Source organism: Chlorocebus sabaeus, chromosome 10, assembly GCF_047675955.1.
Source record: "Chlorocebus sabaeus isolate Y175 chromosome 10, mChlSab1.0.hap1, whole genome shotgun sequence".
NCBI lineage: Eukaryota > Metazoa > Chordata > Mammalia > Primates > Cercopithecidae > Chlorocebus > Chlorocebus sabaeus.
This window is the reverse complement of record NC_132913.1, coordinates 77,594,240-77,606,985: the sequence shown is the minus strand read 5'-3', so window position 1 is coordinate 77,606,985 and position 12,746 is coordinate 77,594,240. Positions and strand designations below refer to the sequence as shown.

Sequence of the window (12,746 nt, the reverse complement as noted above, 5' to 3'; positions counted from 1 at the left end):
GATCTTGATTTTGAACTTCCTAGCCTCTATAACTGTTAGAAACAAATTTCTGTTCTTTATAAATTACCCAGTTAAAGACATTTTGCTGTAGCAGCAGGAATGGACTAAGACAGTTGGTGTACATTAAAGTTCACTGTTTGTGATGCGCATTTCTTTGAGTTTTGACAAATTTATAAATCGTGTGCCCACCACCCCAATACCATGCAGAGGTGTTCCATTCCCTTACAATTTTCCATGCTTCCACTTTGTAGTCAGCTACTTCACCTTCCCCCAACTCCCTCTCCCTCCTCTGGAGATTGAGATTGATTGCCTTGTTAAATTTTCCTTTTCTTTTGTCCCCAATTCCTTTTCTTCAGTTGTTGTTGACAAGCACTAAGGTCCTTAGGCTATAGTCTTGAAGTGCTTCTCTTTTGAGATGAAGACTTTTATTTAGTAGGCCTCTATTTCCTTCCCCCACTGGAATGAGACATCAGAGCCCTAGGGCTACAAGCTTGACGTTTTCCTTCCCCTCCCTGCAGATAAAGCCTTTTGTTCTGTGTGGGAGATAAAGGGAAAGGATTTAGCAGTAATCTCTGTTTCCCTCCTGAGCCAGCACCCTCTGGCTCCAGTCTTTGCTAGGAAAGCCTGGTTGGGTTCCAGGAAGAAAAGTCAGCAAGAGAGTGGGAAATGTTAATTAAGATTAACATTTTTAGTTAATCTTTCTTATGGCTTATGCCCATGGTAAGCAGAGGCGGCTGCTTCACTTCCAGTTACAACATTCATGTAGATTTCTCTTTAGACTAATTTACAGCCATTGAGACAGACAAGTGTCTGATCTTTGACAAACCTGACTAAAAGAAGCAATGACAAAAGGATTACTTATTCAATAAATGGTGCTGGGATAACTGGCTAGCTAGATGTGGAGAATTGAAACTGGACCCCTTCCTTAGACCATATACAAAAATTATCTCAAGACAAATTAAAGACTTAAATGTAAAACCCAAAGCAGTAAAAACCCGGAAGACAACCTAGGCAGTATCATTCTGGACATAGGAATGGGCAAAGATTTCATGATGCAGATGCCAAAAACAATAACAACAAAAGCAAAAATTGACAAATGAGATCTTAGTAAAGTAAAGAGCTTCTGTACAGAAAAAGAAACTATCAACAAACATACAACCTACAGAATGGGAGAAAATGTTTGCAAACTATGCATCTGACAAAGGTCCAATATCCAGCATCTATAAGAAACTTAAATTTATGAGAGAAAAAAACTTTTCAGAAGAAGATACACATGCGGCCAACCACATATGGAAAAAGAAAAGCTCAGTATCACTGATCATTAGAGAAATGCAAAACAAAACCATGATGAGATACCATCTCACACCAGTCAGAATGACTGTTATTAAAGTCAAAAAATAACGGATGCTGGGAGGTTGTGGAGAAAAGGGAACGTGTATACACTGTTGATGGGAGTGTAAATTAGTTCCACCGTTGTGGAAAGCAGTGTGGCGAATTCCTCAAAGAGCTAGAAACAGAACTGTCATTCGACCCAGCAGTTCCATTACTGGGTATATACTAAAGGAATATAAATTATACTACCATAAAGACACAGGCACACATATGTTCACTGCAGGACTATTCACAATAGTTAAGACATGGAATCAACCCAAATGCCCATCAGTAGCAGATTAGATAAAGAAAATCTGGTACATATACCCCATAGAATACTATGCAGCCATAAAAAAAGAAGAAGTTGTGACCTTTGCAGGAACGTGGAGGGACCTGGAGGCCATCATCCTTAGCAAACTAATGCAGGAACAGAAAACCAAATACTGCATGTTCTCACTTATAAGTGGGAGCTAAATGACGTGAACACATGGACACAAAGAGGGAAACAACAGACACTGGGGCCTACTTGAGGGTCGAGGATAGGAGGAGGGAGAGGAACAGAAAAAAATAACTGTTGTATTCTAAGTTTATGTGACAGTCTGTACAACAAACCCCTATGACATGAATTTAATTATGTAACAATCCTGTGCATGTACCCTGGAACTAAAATAAAAGTTAAAAAAAACCCAAAAAAACCTTAACACTGTTTCCTAGCATTTAGAAAAATAAATCCATGTGTATCTATCTGTGAAAAAAAGTATCAGACTTTTTTTCAGGTTCTGTAAGTTTATCCTTCCCTAGTATGTTTGTTTACTTATACTCAAGAATATATCAGATGTGTATGTGTGTGTGTGTGTGTATCAGACTTTGATAATTGTCAATGTGATTACAAAATATATCTTACTATTGCTAAAGTTTTGATTTAAATTTCTCATTAGAGAAACTCAGAAATTCAGATGAAATTGAAACACAACTTTTTCTGTTTAATAATTGTTCCTGTAACTTTAAGTGAATATAAATTATTTCTATTTTTATCTGATAATTTTAACAAAAATTAACTCCAATATTAAATGTGCAACTTGATTTCATAAAGGAGAACTTAAACATTATGTAAGCATGTTGCTTAATGCAGTCAAAATATGTACTTCTAGTTTTTAGATTTTTGCTAATAAGTATGCTGTTTAGTTTTAATTGGCATTCTCCAGTTAAAATTTTCCAATTTCAATTTTCAGTTTTACATTACACACTTTTCCCATGCAAGGTTTTAAGTGTTGCCTTTACATAAAGGAATGTGTTAAGAATGGTGGTGCCATCTTCAACATACCTGACACAAACAAGCAATGGGGAAAGGATTTCCTATTTAATAAGTGGTGCTGGGAAAACTGACTAGCCATATGCAGAAAGCTGAAACTGGACCCCTTCCTTACACCTTGTACAAAAATTGACTCAAGATGAATTAAAGACTTAAATGTAAAACCCAAAACAGTAAAAACCCTAGAAGAAAACTTAGGCAGTACTATTCAGGACATAGGCATGGGCAAAGACTTCATGACCAAAACACCAAAAGCAATTGCAACAAAAGCCAAAATTGACAAATGGGATCTAATCAAACTAAAGAGCTTCTGCACCACTAAAGAAACTATCATCAGAGTGAACATGAACAGGCAACCTACAGAATGGGAGAAAAGTTTTGCAATCTACCCATCTGACAGAGGTCTAATATCCAGAATCTCCAAGGAACTGAAACAAATACACAAGAAAAAACAACCCTATCAAAAAGTGGGCGAAGGATATGAACAGACACTTCTCAAAAGACGACATGTGTACGGCCAACAAACATGAAAAAAAGCTCATTACTGGTCATTAGAGAAATGCAGATCAAAACCTCAGTGAGATACTATCTCACGCCAGTTAGCTTGGCGATTATTAAAAAGTCAGGCAGGCTCATGCCTGTAATCCCAGCACTTTGGGACGCCGAGGCGGATGGATCACGAGGTCAGGAGATTGAGCATCCTGGCTAACACGTTGAAACCCCGTCTCTTTAAAAATACAAAAAATTAGCACTGTGTGGTGGCAGGTGCCTGTAGTCCCAGCTACTTGGGAGGCTGAGGCAGGAGAATGGCGTGAACCCGGGAAGCGGAGCTTGCAGTGATGGCGCCACTGCACTCCAGCCTGGTCGACAGAGTGAGACTCTGTCTCAAAAAAAATAAAAATAATAAAAAGGCAGGCAACAACAGATGCTAGTGAGGCTGTGGAGAAATAAGAATGCTTTTACACTGTTGGTGGGAGTGCAACCATTGTGGAAGACAGCGTGGCGATTCCTCAAGGATCTAGAACCGGAAATACTGTTTGACCCCGCAATCCCATTTCTGAGTGTGTACCCAAAGGATTATAAATCATTCTGTTATAAAGATACGTGTACACATATGTTTATTGCAGCACTATTTACAATAGCAAAGACTTGGAGCCAACCCAGATGCCCATCAATGATAGACTGGATAAAGAAAATGTGGCACATACACACCATGGAATACTAAGCAGCCATAAAAAACAATGAGTTTGTGTCGTTTGCAGGGACATGAATAAAGCTGGAAGCCATCATTCTCAGCAAAATAACACAGGAACAGAAAACCAAACACCATATGTTCTCACTCATAAGTGGGAGTTGAACAATGAAAACACATAGACACAGGGAGGGGAACATCACGCACTGGGGTCTGTTGGCGGGTGGGGGGCAAGGGGAGGGAGAACTTTAGAAAAAATACCTAATACATGCAGGGCTTAAAACCTAGATAACAGATGGGTGCAGCAAACCACCATGGCACATGTATACCTATGTAACAAACCTCCACATTCAGCACATGTATCCCGGAACTTAGAATAGTAATGCCATGAGTCCTGATGGTTGGGTATAGCAGAGTCCTGGGAAATCACTGTGTAGTTAAAACTGTGTTCCTTACAGGTGTTTTATTAGTTAGTACTGCAAAATCAATTATTAAGTCTGTCGTATTATAATCTGGCTGCAAACTACTTATGCTGCCTACCCTTTCACCACTCATTTCCTCAGCTAGCCTTTGTTCCACTAACGTTTTAACATCTTAACAAACATTTCCAAATAATTATTGCTTTTGGCTTAGCATGTGCGGTTTCCTCTACCTGGAATTCTCATCTCCCCTTTTTCTGGGATACATCAAGCCCCAACTCAAATATCATCTCTATTTTCAAGTTGACCATAGCTACAATAGTAAGAATTATTTGCCCTCTCTTATTCATCTTTGCTTTCTCAGCATGTAACGTAGAGCTTGATATACAGTAGTAAATTAAAAGATTTAAGAGTATTTCGAAGTCCAAGAAATTCTAGACTGGGGTCTATAGTAAGTCAGTTTATTCAGTTGGCTCAGAAATAAAAATTTAGGAGGTGTGTATGATTTGCTTTGGAATTGTCCATCTCCATAATCTAAATAACTTTAGAAACTTGTAAGATGTACCTATTCATTCCTTTAGTTGCCATTAATATGCAAGATTTGCATTTGATATGTATGTTTTAATGTTGGCTTGTGATAAAAACTTAAGAAATTTTATCATAAAGTTATTCTTTGTTTATACAGAGAATGTCCAAGCACACAGATGCAGCGGAAGATGTGCTATTGGAAAAAAAAGGTTGTGCGGGAGTCATAACACTAAACAGACCAAAGTTCCTCAATGCACTGACTCTTAATATGATTCGGCAGATTTATTCACAGCTAAAGGTTTGTAATTTTCTTATTGCAGTTATGTGGATTCTTCTCAAAGTATATCATAATAGGACACTTCTGGTATTTTCTTCCATAGAATCACATAATTATCTGGGATCTGCATCTCAGTAAGCCCCATTGATTCTTGAGGTTTCAGTGTTTCCCCTGTGCAGTTATTCTTGAGCATCCTTGGTGATAGGGAGCTCACTGCCTCCTGAGGCAGATTCTTTGACTTTTATATAGCACTGATTTGTTTGCAAGTTTCTTTTTGTGTTCTGGCACTCTGTGTTTCTCTGACCTTTAAACTAGTGATACTTTTTCTGCCTCTGAGAGAATGAGTGTACAAATCTAATCTGCTTCCACCTGATGACCTTTTCATTTGAAGACAGCTGCTTTTTTTTTTTGAGACAGAGGAGTCTCGCTCTGTCGCCCAGACTGCAGTGCAGTGGTGAGGTCTCGGCTCACTGCAAGCTCCGCCTCCCGGGTTCACACCATTCTCTTGCCTCAGCCTCCGGAGTAGCTGGGACTACAGGCGCCTGCCATCACACCCGGCTAATTTTTTGTGGTAGAGACGGGGTTTCACCGTGTTAGCCAGGATGGTCCCAATCTCCTGACTTCGTGATCTGCCCACCTCGGCCTCCCAAAGTGCTGGGATTACAGGTGTGAGCCACTGTGCCCGGCCAGACAGCTACTTTTAAACTGCCTGCTTTTTCTCAGAGAAGGCCATAAACTTTCGTAAGTAAACAGCATGGAATAGTAGAAAAACAGGACTTAAAGTCAGACTGTCTGGTTTGAAACTCGGATTTCTATTTATTAACTGTGTAAGCTGGGAAAGTTAATCTCTCCGTACCTCAATCTCCTCAGCTCTGAAATGGGGATGATGATATGTAAAGATTAAGTGAATAGTGTATATAAGTACCTAATGTAGTCTGCCATGCAGATGTAGAACAAATCCTAGTTTTCCCCTGGCTACCAATTCCTTAATTCTTCATTTGATGAGTCTGTCTTCCATTCTTGTGTTTCTTTTCGAGATACCATTATAGTATGTCTCAAAATGTGATACATAGAAATAAGCCAAATGTTGCAAATAATAGAGTTGGGCCAGAGTGGAAGAAATTAGAAATGTTCATGTTAGAATAACATTTCTATTAATGTAATTAATATAGTCCAGTATTGCACGAACTGTTTGGACAATCACGTCTGTCCAGCTACGTCTTCCTTGTGTGTTACATATTTATTCTGTAGTACAGGTTGAACATCCTTAATTCAAAATGCTACAAAATTCAAAAACTCTTTAAGTATCGACATGACGCCGCAAGTGGAAAATTCCACACCTGGCCTCATGATGGGTTGCAGTCAAAACACAAGTGCACAACACACTGTTTATTCAGCATCCCTAAGGGAAAAAATTAATTACCTTCAGGCTGTGTGTATGAGGTATATATGAAACCTAAAGGAATTCCCAATCCCCAAGATATGTCATTCTGTATATGCAAATATTCTAAAATCTAAAAAAGTCTGAAACACTTCTGGTCCCAAGCATTTCAGATGAGGGATACTCAACCTGTATAGATTGATAAAACCCCTATTAAGTTTTCTGTCTGTAGGTAACTCATTTTTCATTTCGTCCATTGTTCTGGACTTTCACATTTTCATTGGCTCTTGATTCTTTCATCCTACTTATTTGTTAGCTGTCTTTACCAATCCCAAATCACTTGGATTTTTTATCAATATTATACGTGGTTTCACTCTGTTACTTATACATTAAGAGTAAGACAGTGAGCCCTGTATCAGTACAGTAGAAAGGTTATTGCTATATTTATCAGCAGTCTTTGGGTTGATTTGTTCTCCAAATTTATACGTTTATGTAACATTATTATTATGCCCATATTTGTTCATCTTGGTATCAAAGTTATGGCAAAGATTTCAGGTGCCATCTTGAAATCTGGATCACACAATGTACTCATCTAGCAACCTTTTGAAATAGCCTAAGCCTCTACTTTATCTGGGAAAAGCAAATGAAGTTCATTCAATGAAGAATGGGATGAGATTTGTTCTTCTGGATATCCCTTATATAAGAATATGTACTGTCACACACATATATGTATGTGAATATATTATTGCATATATGTGCATATGCATATAACTTTAATGAATTTGTGTTTATAATATGTTTATACCATCTTCTGTTACATTTGAATAGAAGTGGGAACAAGATCCTGAAACTTTCCTGATCATTATAAAGGGAGCTGGAGGAAAGGCTTTCTGTGCTGGGGGTGATATCAGAGGTAAAAACTTTTCCCTTTCACCTGAATGCTTCCCCACCCCACTAAAACTGATCAAGTATTGTCAAATTTTTGTAGTAATTTGTAATTTGCTTTACTTCTTAGAACTTTTTATTATAAAGTTAATACATTCTTAGAAAAAAGAAAAATTTGAAGACTTAACTTTCTGCAGTTAGTATTAGCAAATGACAATAGCTGATTTTTTTTCTCACTACACAAATACCCTTTTGAAATTTAAATATGTTGTCTCTTTCCCTGAATCATCACAAATAAAATGTCCAGTTAGGGTATATGGGTCCACTTTATATTTTAGAACAGCTGATATTAAGCAGTTCTGTTAGTCTTATGACCTATCTGGCCATGTTGACTTGCCATTCTCCAAAAATGACGTGCTCTCACATGTTCATAATTTTTCCTATGCTTCCCACTGTTCATGATCCCAAAGCAACCATCTTCTGTGTACTTATTTATAGCATTTATCCTGTTATGTTGTAAATATACTTTACATGTGTTTAAACATGCTGAGATAAAAAGAGAAACTGTCTTTATTTTTCATAATTGTTCAGGTCAGTCTGTCTATACACATTTAAATGTTAAAGACAAAAGAGAAGAAATGTCTGTTCTCAGCATCAGTGTCATGGTCTTAATCACTATAATCATGATTATAGTATAATCATGAGATTATACTATATAATCTCTGATTATATATAGTATAATATACTATATATAATATACTCTGAGTATATATAGAGACACTGATGCTGAGAACAGACATTATAGTATAATCATGATTATAGTCATAATCACTATAATTGTCCATATTATATATACAGTATATTGAAACTTTTTACATTTTGTATTTTGTTCCTTGTGGAATTGGTAGGGTTTGGGGATTGTTTTTTTGTTCGTGTTTTAATTTTATTTGTTTGTTGTATTAAGATAACCATCTTTGGGCTTGTTCACCAAACTTACGTAAACCATTACCTTAGGAATAGGAAAAAAGCTGGATTCAGGATATAATTTCAGATACTTATTAATGAATTTTAAAATTGCAGTTTAATGAAAACTTTGCTTAAACTGGTCTGTTAACTGAATTGTTTTTGAAATCTGTTGTTTTGCCTACAACATGCATTTTTTTTTATTATTTATTTATTTAATTTTTTGAGACAGAGTTTCACTCTTGTCACCCTGGCTGGAGTGCAGTGGCGCGATCTCTCCTTGCTGCAACCTCCACCTCCTGGGTTCAAGCAATTCTCCTGCCTCAGCTTCCTCAATAGCTGGGATTACAGGTACCTGCCACTATGCCCTGCTACTTTTTGTATTTTTGGTAGAGACGGGGTTTCACCACGTTGGCCAGGCTGGTCTTGAACTCCTGACCTCAGGTGATCCACCTGCCTTGGCCTTCCAACAATGTACATATTTTTAAAATAGTGTTTTTCAGCCTTGAGTTAGCCTTTCATCTGGCCTGTGATCTTGTCAGTTTACAGATGGGCAGAGCTTTGTGTGTTGAGTTTATTAGCTGCTTCTGACTGAGCTATTTCTGCATGTAGGCCTAATTTTATACTGATGTTTGGAAATAACAGTTACAAATTGTAGAATTATTGTAGTTTACACATATAAAGCAGTGGATTCAAGTCCAGGAAATGTAGTTTCTTGAAAGATTGTAGTCCAGAACGATAAGTGGACACTCAGAAAATTTTCAAAAAATGATTTTGAAGGACATTTAATTTTAATTTAGATGGAACTAATTGATTAGAATAAAAATTAGGTCAGAAAAAGATTTGAAGGAAATTTGAGAAGGTTTTTGAGGTAAAAGAGTTTCATTCCAAAGGCGATAAAACTTATATTCCTTTCCTTTTAGAATTGGTAAGCAGTGATAAGAGCTGAATAAAAGATGACAGACAATGACAGTCATTTTTTGTTTGTTTGTTTAGGTATATATCAGTGAAACCTCAGAGTGGTAAAAGTAGATGTCAGATCCTTCTTTTAAAAACCAGTAAAAGGACTGGGTGCAGTGGCTCACACCTGTAATCTTAGCACTTTGGGAGGCTGAGGTGGGAGGATTACCTGAGCTCAGGAGTTCAAGACCAGCGTGGGCAACATGGTGAAACCCCATCTCTACTAAAATACAAAAAAGAAAAATTATCCGGGCGTGGCGGCATGCGCCTGTATTCCCAGCTACTTGGGAGGCTGAGCCAGGAGAACTGCTTGAACCTGGGAGGTGGAGGTTGCAGTGAGCCGAGATCACGCCACTGCACTCCAGCCTGGCGACAGGGCAATGCTCCGTTTCAAAAACAAACACCCCAAAAAACTAGGAAAAGAAGTCAACATATGAAACATTTTGAAGGAAGAGATACCAGAATTCTAGAGTTAGGAGGCCCAAGCCGGCAGATCACCTGAGGTTGGGAGTTTGAGACCAGCCTGGCGAATATACTGAAACCCCGTCTCTACTAAAAATACAAAAATTAGCCGGGCTTGGTGGCGCATGCCTGTAATCCCAACTACTTGGGAGACTGAGGCAGGAGAATTGCTTGAACCCAGGAGGTAGAAGTTGCAGTGAGCCAAGATTATGCCATTGCACTCCAGCCTGGGTAACAAAACGAGATTCTGTCTCAAAACAGACAAAAAACAAACAGAATTCTAGAGTTACTGTAAAAATCAGTAGACAACATTTTGTGTGTAATACTTTCCCGTAATGGAGGAAACATATTTATGAAATGTTTAGTTTGTGTTTTAATAGATAAATCTCAAAGGACTTAAAGATAGGAAAGGCATATGAGTTGCAGTATATGGAAGAGGAAACTTTGTTAGCAGTCTTGAGATTGACTGGAGAAAGAATATGGTAGGAGATATGAACTCTGGGTAATAGAAGATTGCAATAGAAGTGAAACCATTTGATAGTGTTCACTATTCAGTAGATATTTACTGAGCATTTGTTTTTTAAGCCAGGTAATGGTATGCTGTAGCAATGTCTTTGAGAAGTTACATTTCTATTGATGTTAGTAAATAAGAATGTCAGTATATTATTTACCTGTCTAGCCTAACCTTTTCCCTTTGCCCTTTAGTCTTTTAAAACTGTTTGATTCTTGATTTTACTCTTCTTTCTTGACTTTGAGGCTTTGTAGGGTACTGCTTCCCCTACTCAGAATTTTTCTTCCTGTCATTTTCTAGGAAATTCCTATTTACCTTTTCAAACTTGGCTTAGGGTTACCTCTTCTAGGAAGCCTTCTTTTAATTAATTACACATCTCCTGCTCCCATTCTCACAGCACCCCAATTCTTATAGGAGAAAGAATATGTTTTAGTATCAATCTGAACTCCAGGACAGCCATCTTGTGTTGCTGTCTTTATTATCTGCAACACCTAAAACATTACTTGGTATGTAGTAGATGCTCAGTAAATGTTTCATGGGGGAAATGAATGTGACAGAAATATTTAAGGACATGGGGTACGTTGTAGCGCTATACACACACAGGTATAATACATTTTGTGTTAAGATGTATTACCAAAAGAAATGTATATCTAGCAAATGTTAATTTAAGTGCTAGAGAAAATAATCAAAAGAAAATGTGGTTTGCTACAATATATTATTATTCTTTTTAAAGACACAGGGTGTCACTCTTCTGTCCAGGCCAGAGTACAGTGGTATGATCCTGGCTCACTGTAGCCTCAGTATCCTGGGCTCAAGTGATCCTCCCGGCTCAGCCTCCTGAGCAGCTGGGACTACAGGCACGTGGCACTGCAGCCAGCTAATAAAACATTTTTTGTTGAGTCTTACCAGGCTGGTCTCAAACTCCTGGCCTCAAGGAATCCTCCCACCTGGTTTCTCAAAGTGCTGCAATTACAGGTTTGAGCCACCATGCCCAGCCTGTAATTTCTAATCTAACATTTTGTAAGAAGCATGGAAAACAAGGATAGGAATTTTTGCCTCGAAGCTTTGACATTGGACTATGGATCTGTGACTATAATATAATTTCTGTGGCAGGGGCAACTTCAAAACTTTTAACAAGTCATTTTAGAGTACTCCCTTTCCCCCAGTATTTAATTATCATAATACTTTTGATCTAGTTGACAACGTTGACTATTAAATCGTTTTTTTTTTTATTTGTAATCTTTCCTTCCTAGTGATCTCGGAAGCTGAAAAGGCAAAACAGAATATAGCTCCAGTTTTCTTCAGAGAAGAATATATGCTGAACAATGCTGTTGGTATGTGTGTTCTGCTCAGAGCTTTGGAAATGGAATAAAGAAATGAGGTGGACAACCGGGTGCGGTGGCTCACGCCTGTAATCCCAGCACTTTGGGAGGCTGAGGTGGGCAGATCACGAGGTCAGGAGTTCGAGACCTTTCTGGCTAACATGGTGAAACCCCATCTCTACTAAAAGTGCAAAAAATTAGCCGGGTGTGGTAGTGGGCGCCTGTAGTCCCAGCTACGCGGGAGGCTGAGGCAGAGAATGGCATGAACCTGGGAGGCGGAGCTTGCAGTGAGCTGAGATTGCGCCACTGCACTCCAGCCTGGGCGACAAAGCGAGACTCTGTCTCAAAAAAAAGGAAATGAGGTGGATGTATGTACTTTGTTAAAAATATAATCAGTAGGCAGTCTTACTTAAACTTTTAATACCATGTACCAGGCATAAATAAAGTTGATAAACAATTTTGAGTGCTTATTTAAAAACAGTAACCTTTAATATTAGTAGGCTATACTTAACTGCTGTTTGTTAAAAAATCAATATGAGGCCGGATGCGGTGGCTCACGCCTGTAATCCCAGCAATTTGGGAGGCTGAATGGGTGGATCACCTGAGGTCAGGAGTTTGAGACCAGCCTGGCCAACATGGTGAAACCCCGTCTCTATTAAAAATACAAAAATCAGCTGGGTGCGGTGGCACGTGCCTATAATCCCAGCTACTCGGGAGGCTGAGGCAGGAGAATCAGCTTGAATCTGGGAGGTGGAGGTTGCAGTGATTTGAGATCGCACCACTGCACTTCAGCCTGGGCAACAAAGTGAGACTCCATCTCAAAAAAAAAATCAGTATGAGAATATGGATTTCTGATCATGTGGTAGCTTTAGCTTTCTTGGGGGAAAAACCTTGGGTTCCAGTTTTCTCTATAAAATGAAGTATATAGTATCATTTCCTAATTCTTAAAGAACTTAGGAATAAAAATTTCTTTATATTCAAGGTTCAAGGTTTCATTGGAGGTGAAGCAGTGTTTTTATCAAGCATGTGTTTGAAAAGTTAAGATACAGGAAGTAACATAATAAGTACTTGTGTACCCTCTAGCCCAGAATTAACAGACATCAATATTTTATTTTTGCTTGATGATTTAAAATGTCTTCAAAAGAAATATAATACTACAAGTC

The 12,746-nt window shown here is 38.2% G+C and overlaps 1 protein-coding gene across 2 annotated transcripts in view; it reads left to right on the top strand.

Annotated features, from left to right (window-relative positions):
* HIBCH (3-hydroxyisobutyryl-CoA hydrolase) overlaps positions 1 to 12,746 on the top strand; it is a 118,573-nt gene that overhangs the window by 21,859 nt on the left and 83,968 nt on the right. For both annotated transcript variants that reach the window (XM_007965642.3, XM_007965645.3), the window contains 3 exons: positions 4,980 to 5,120; positions 7,309 to 7,393; positions 11,515 to 11,595. In XM_007965642.3, the coding sequence (XP_007963833.1) occupies positions 4,980 to 5,120; positions 7,309 to 7,393; positions 11,515 to 11,595 (307 nt within the window). The remainder of the gene's footprint in view (positions 1 to 4,979; positions 5,121 to 7,308; positions 7,394 to 11,514; positions 11,596 to 12,746) is intronic.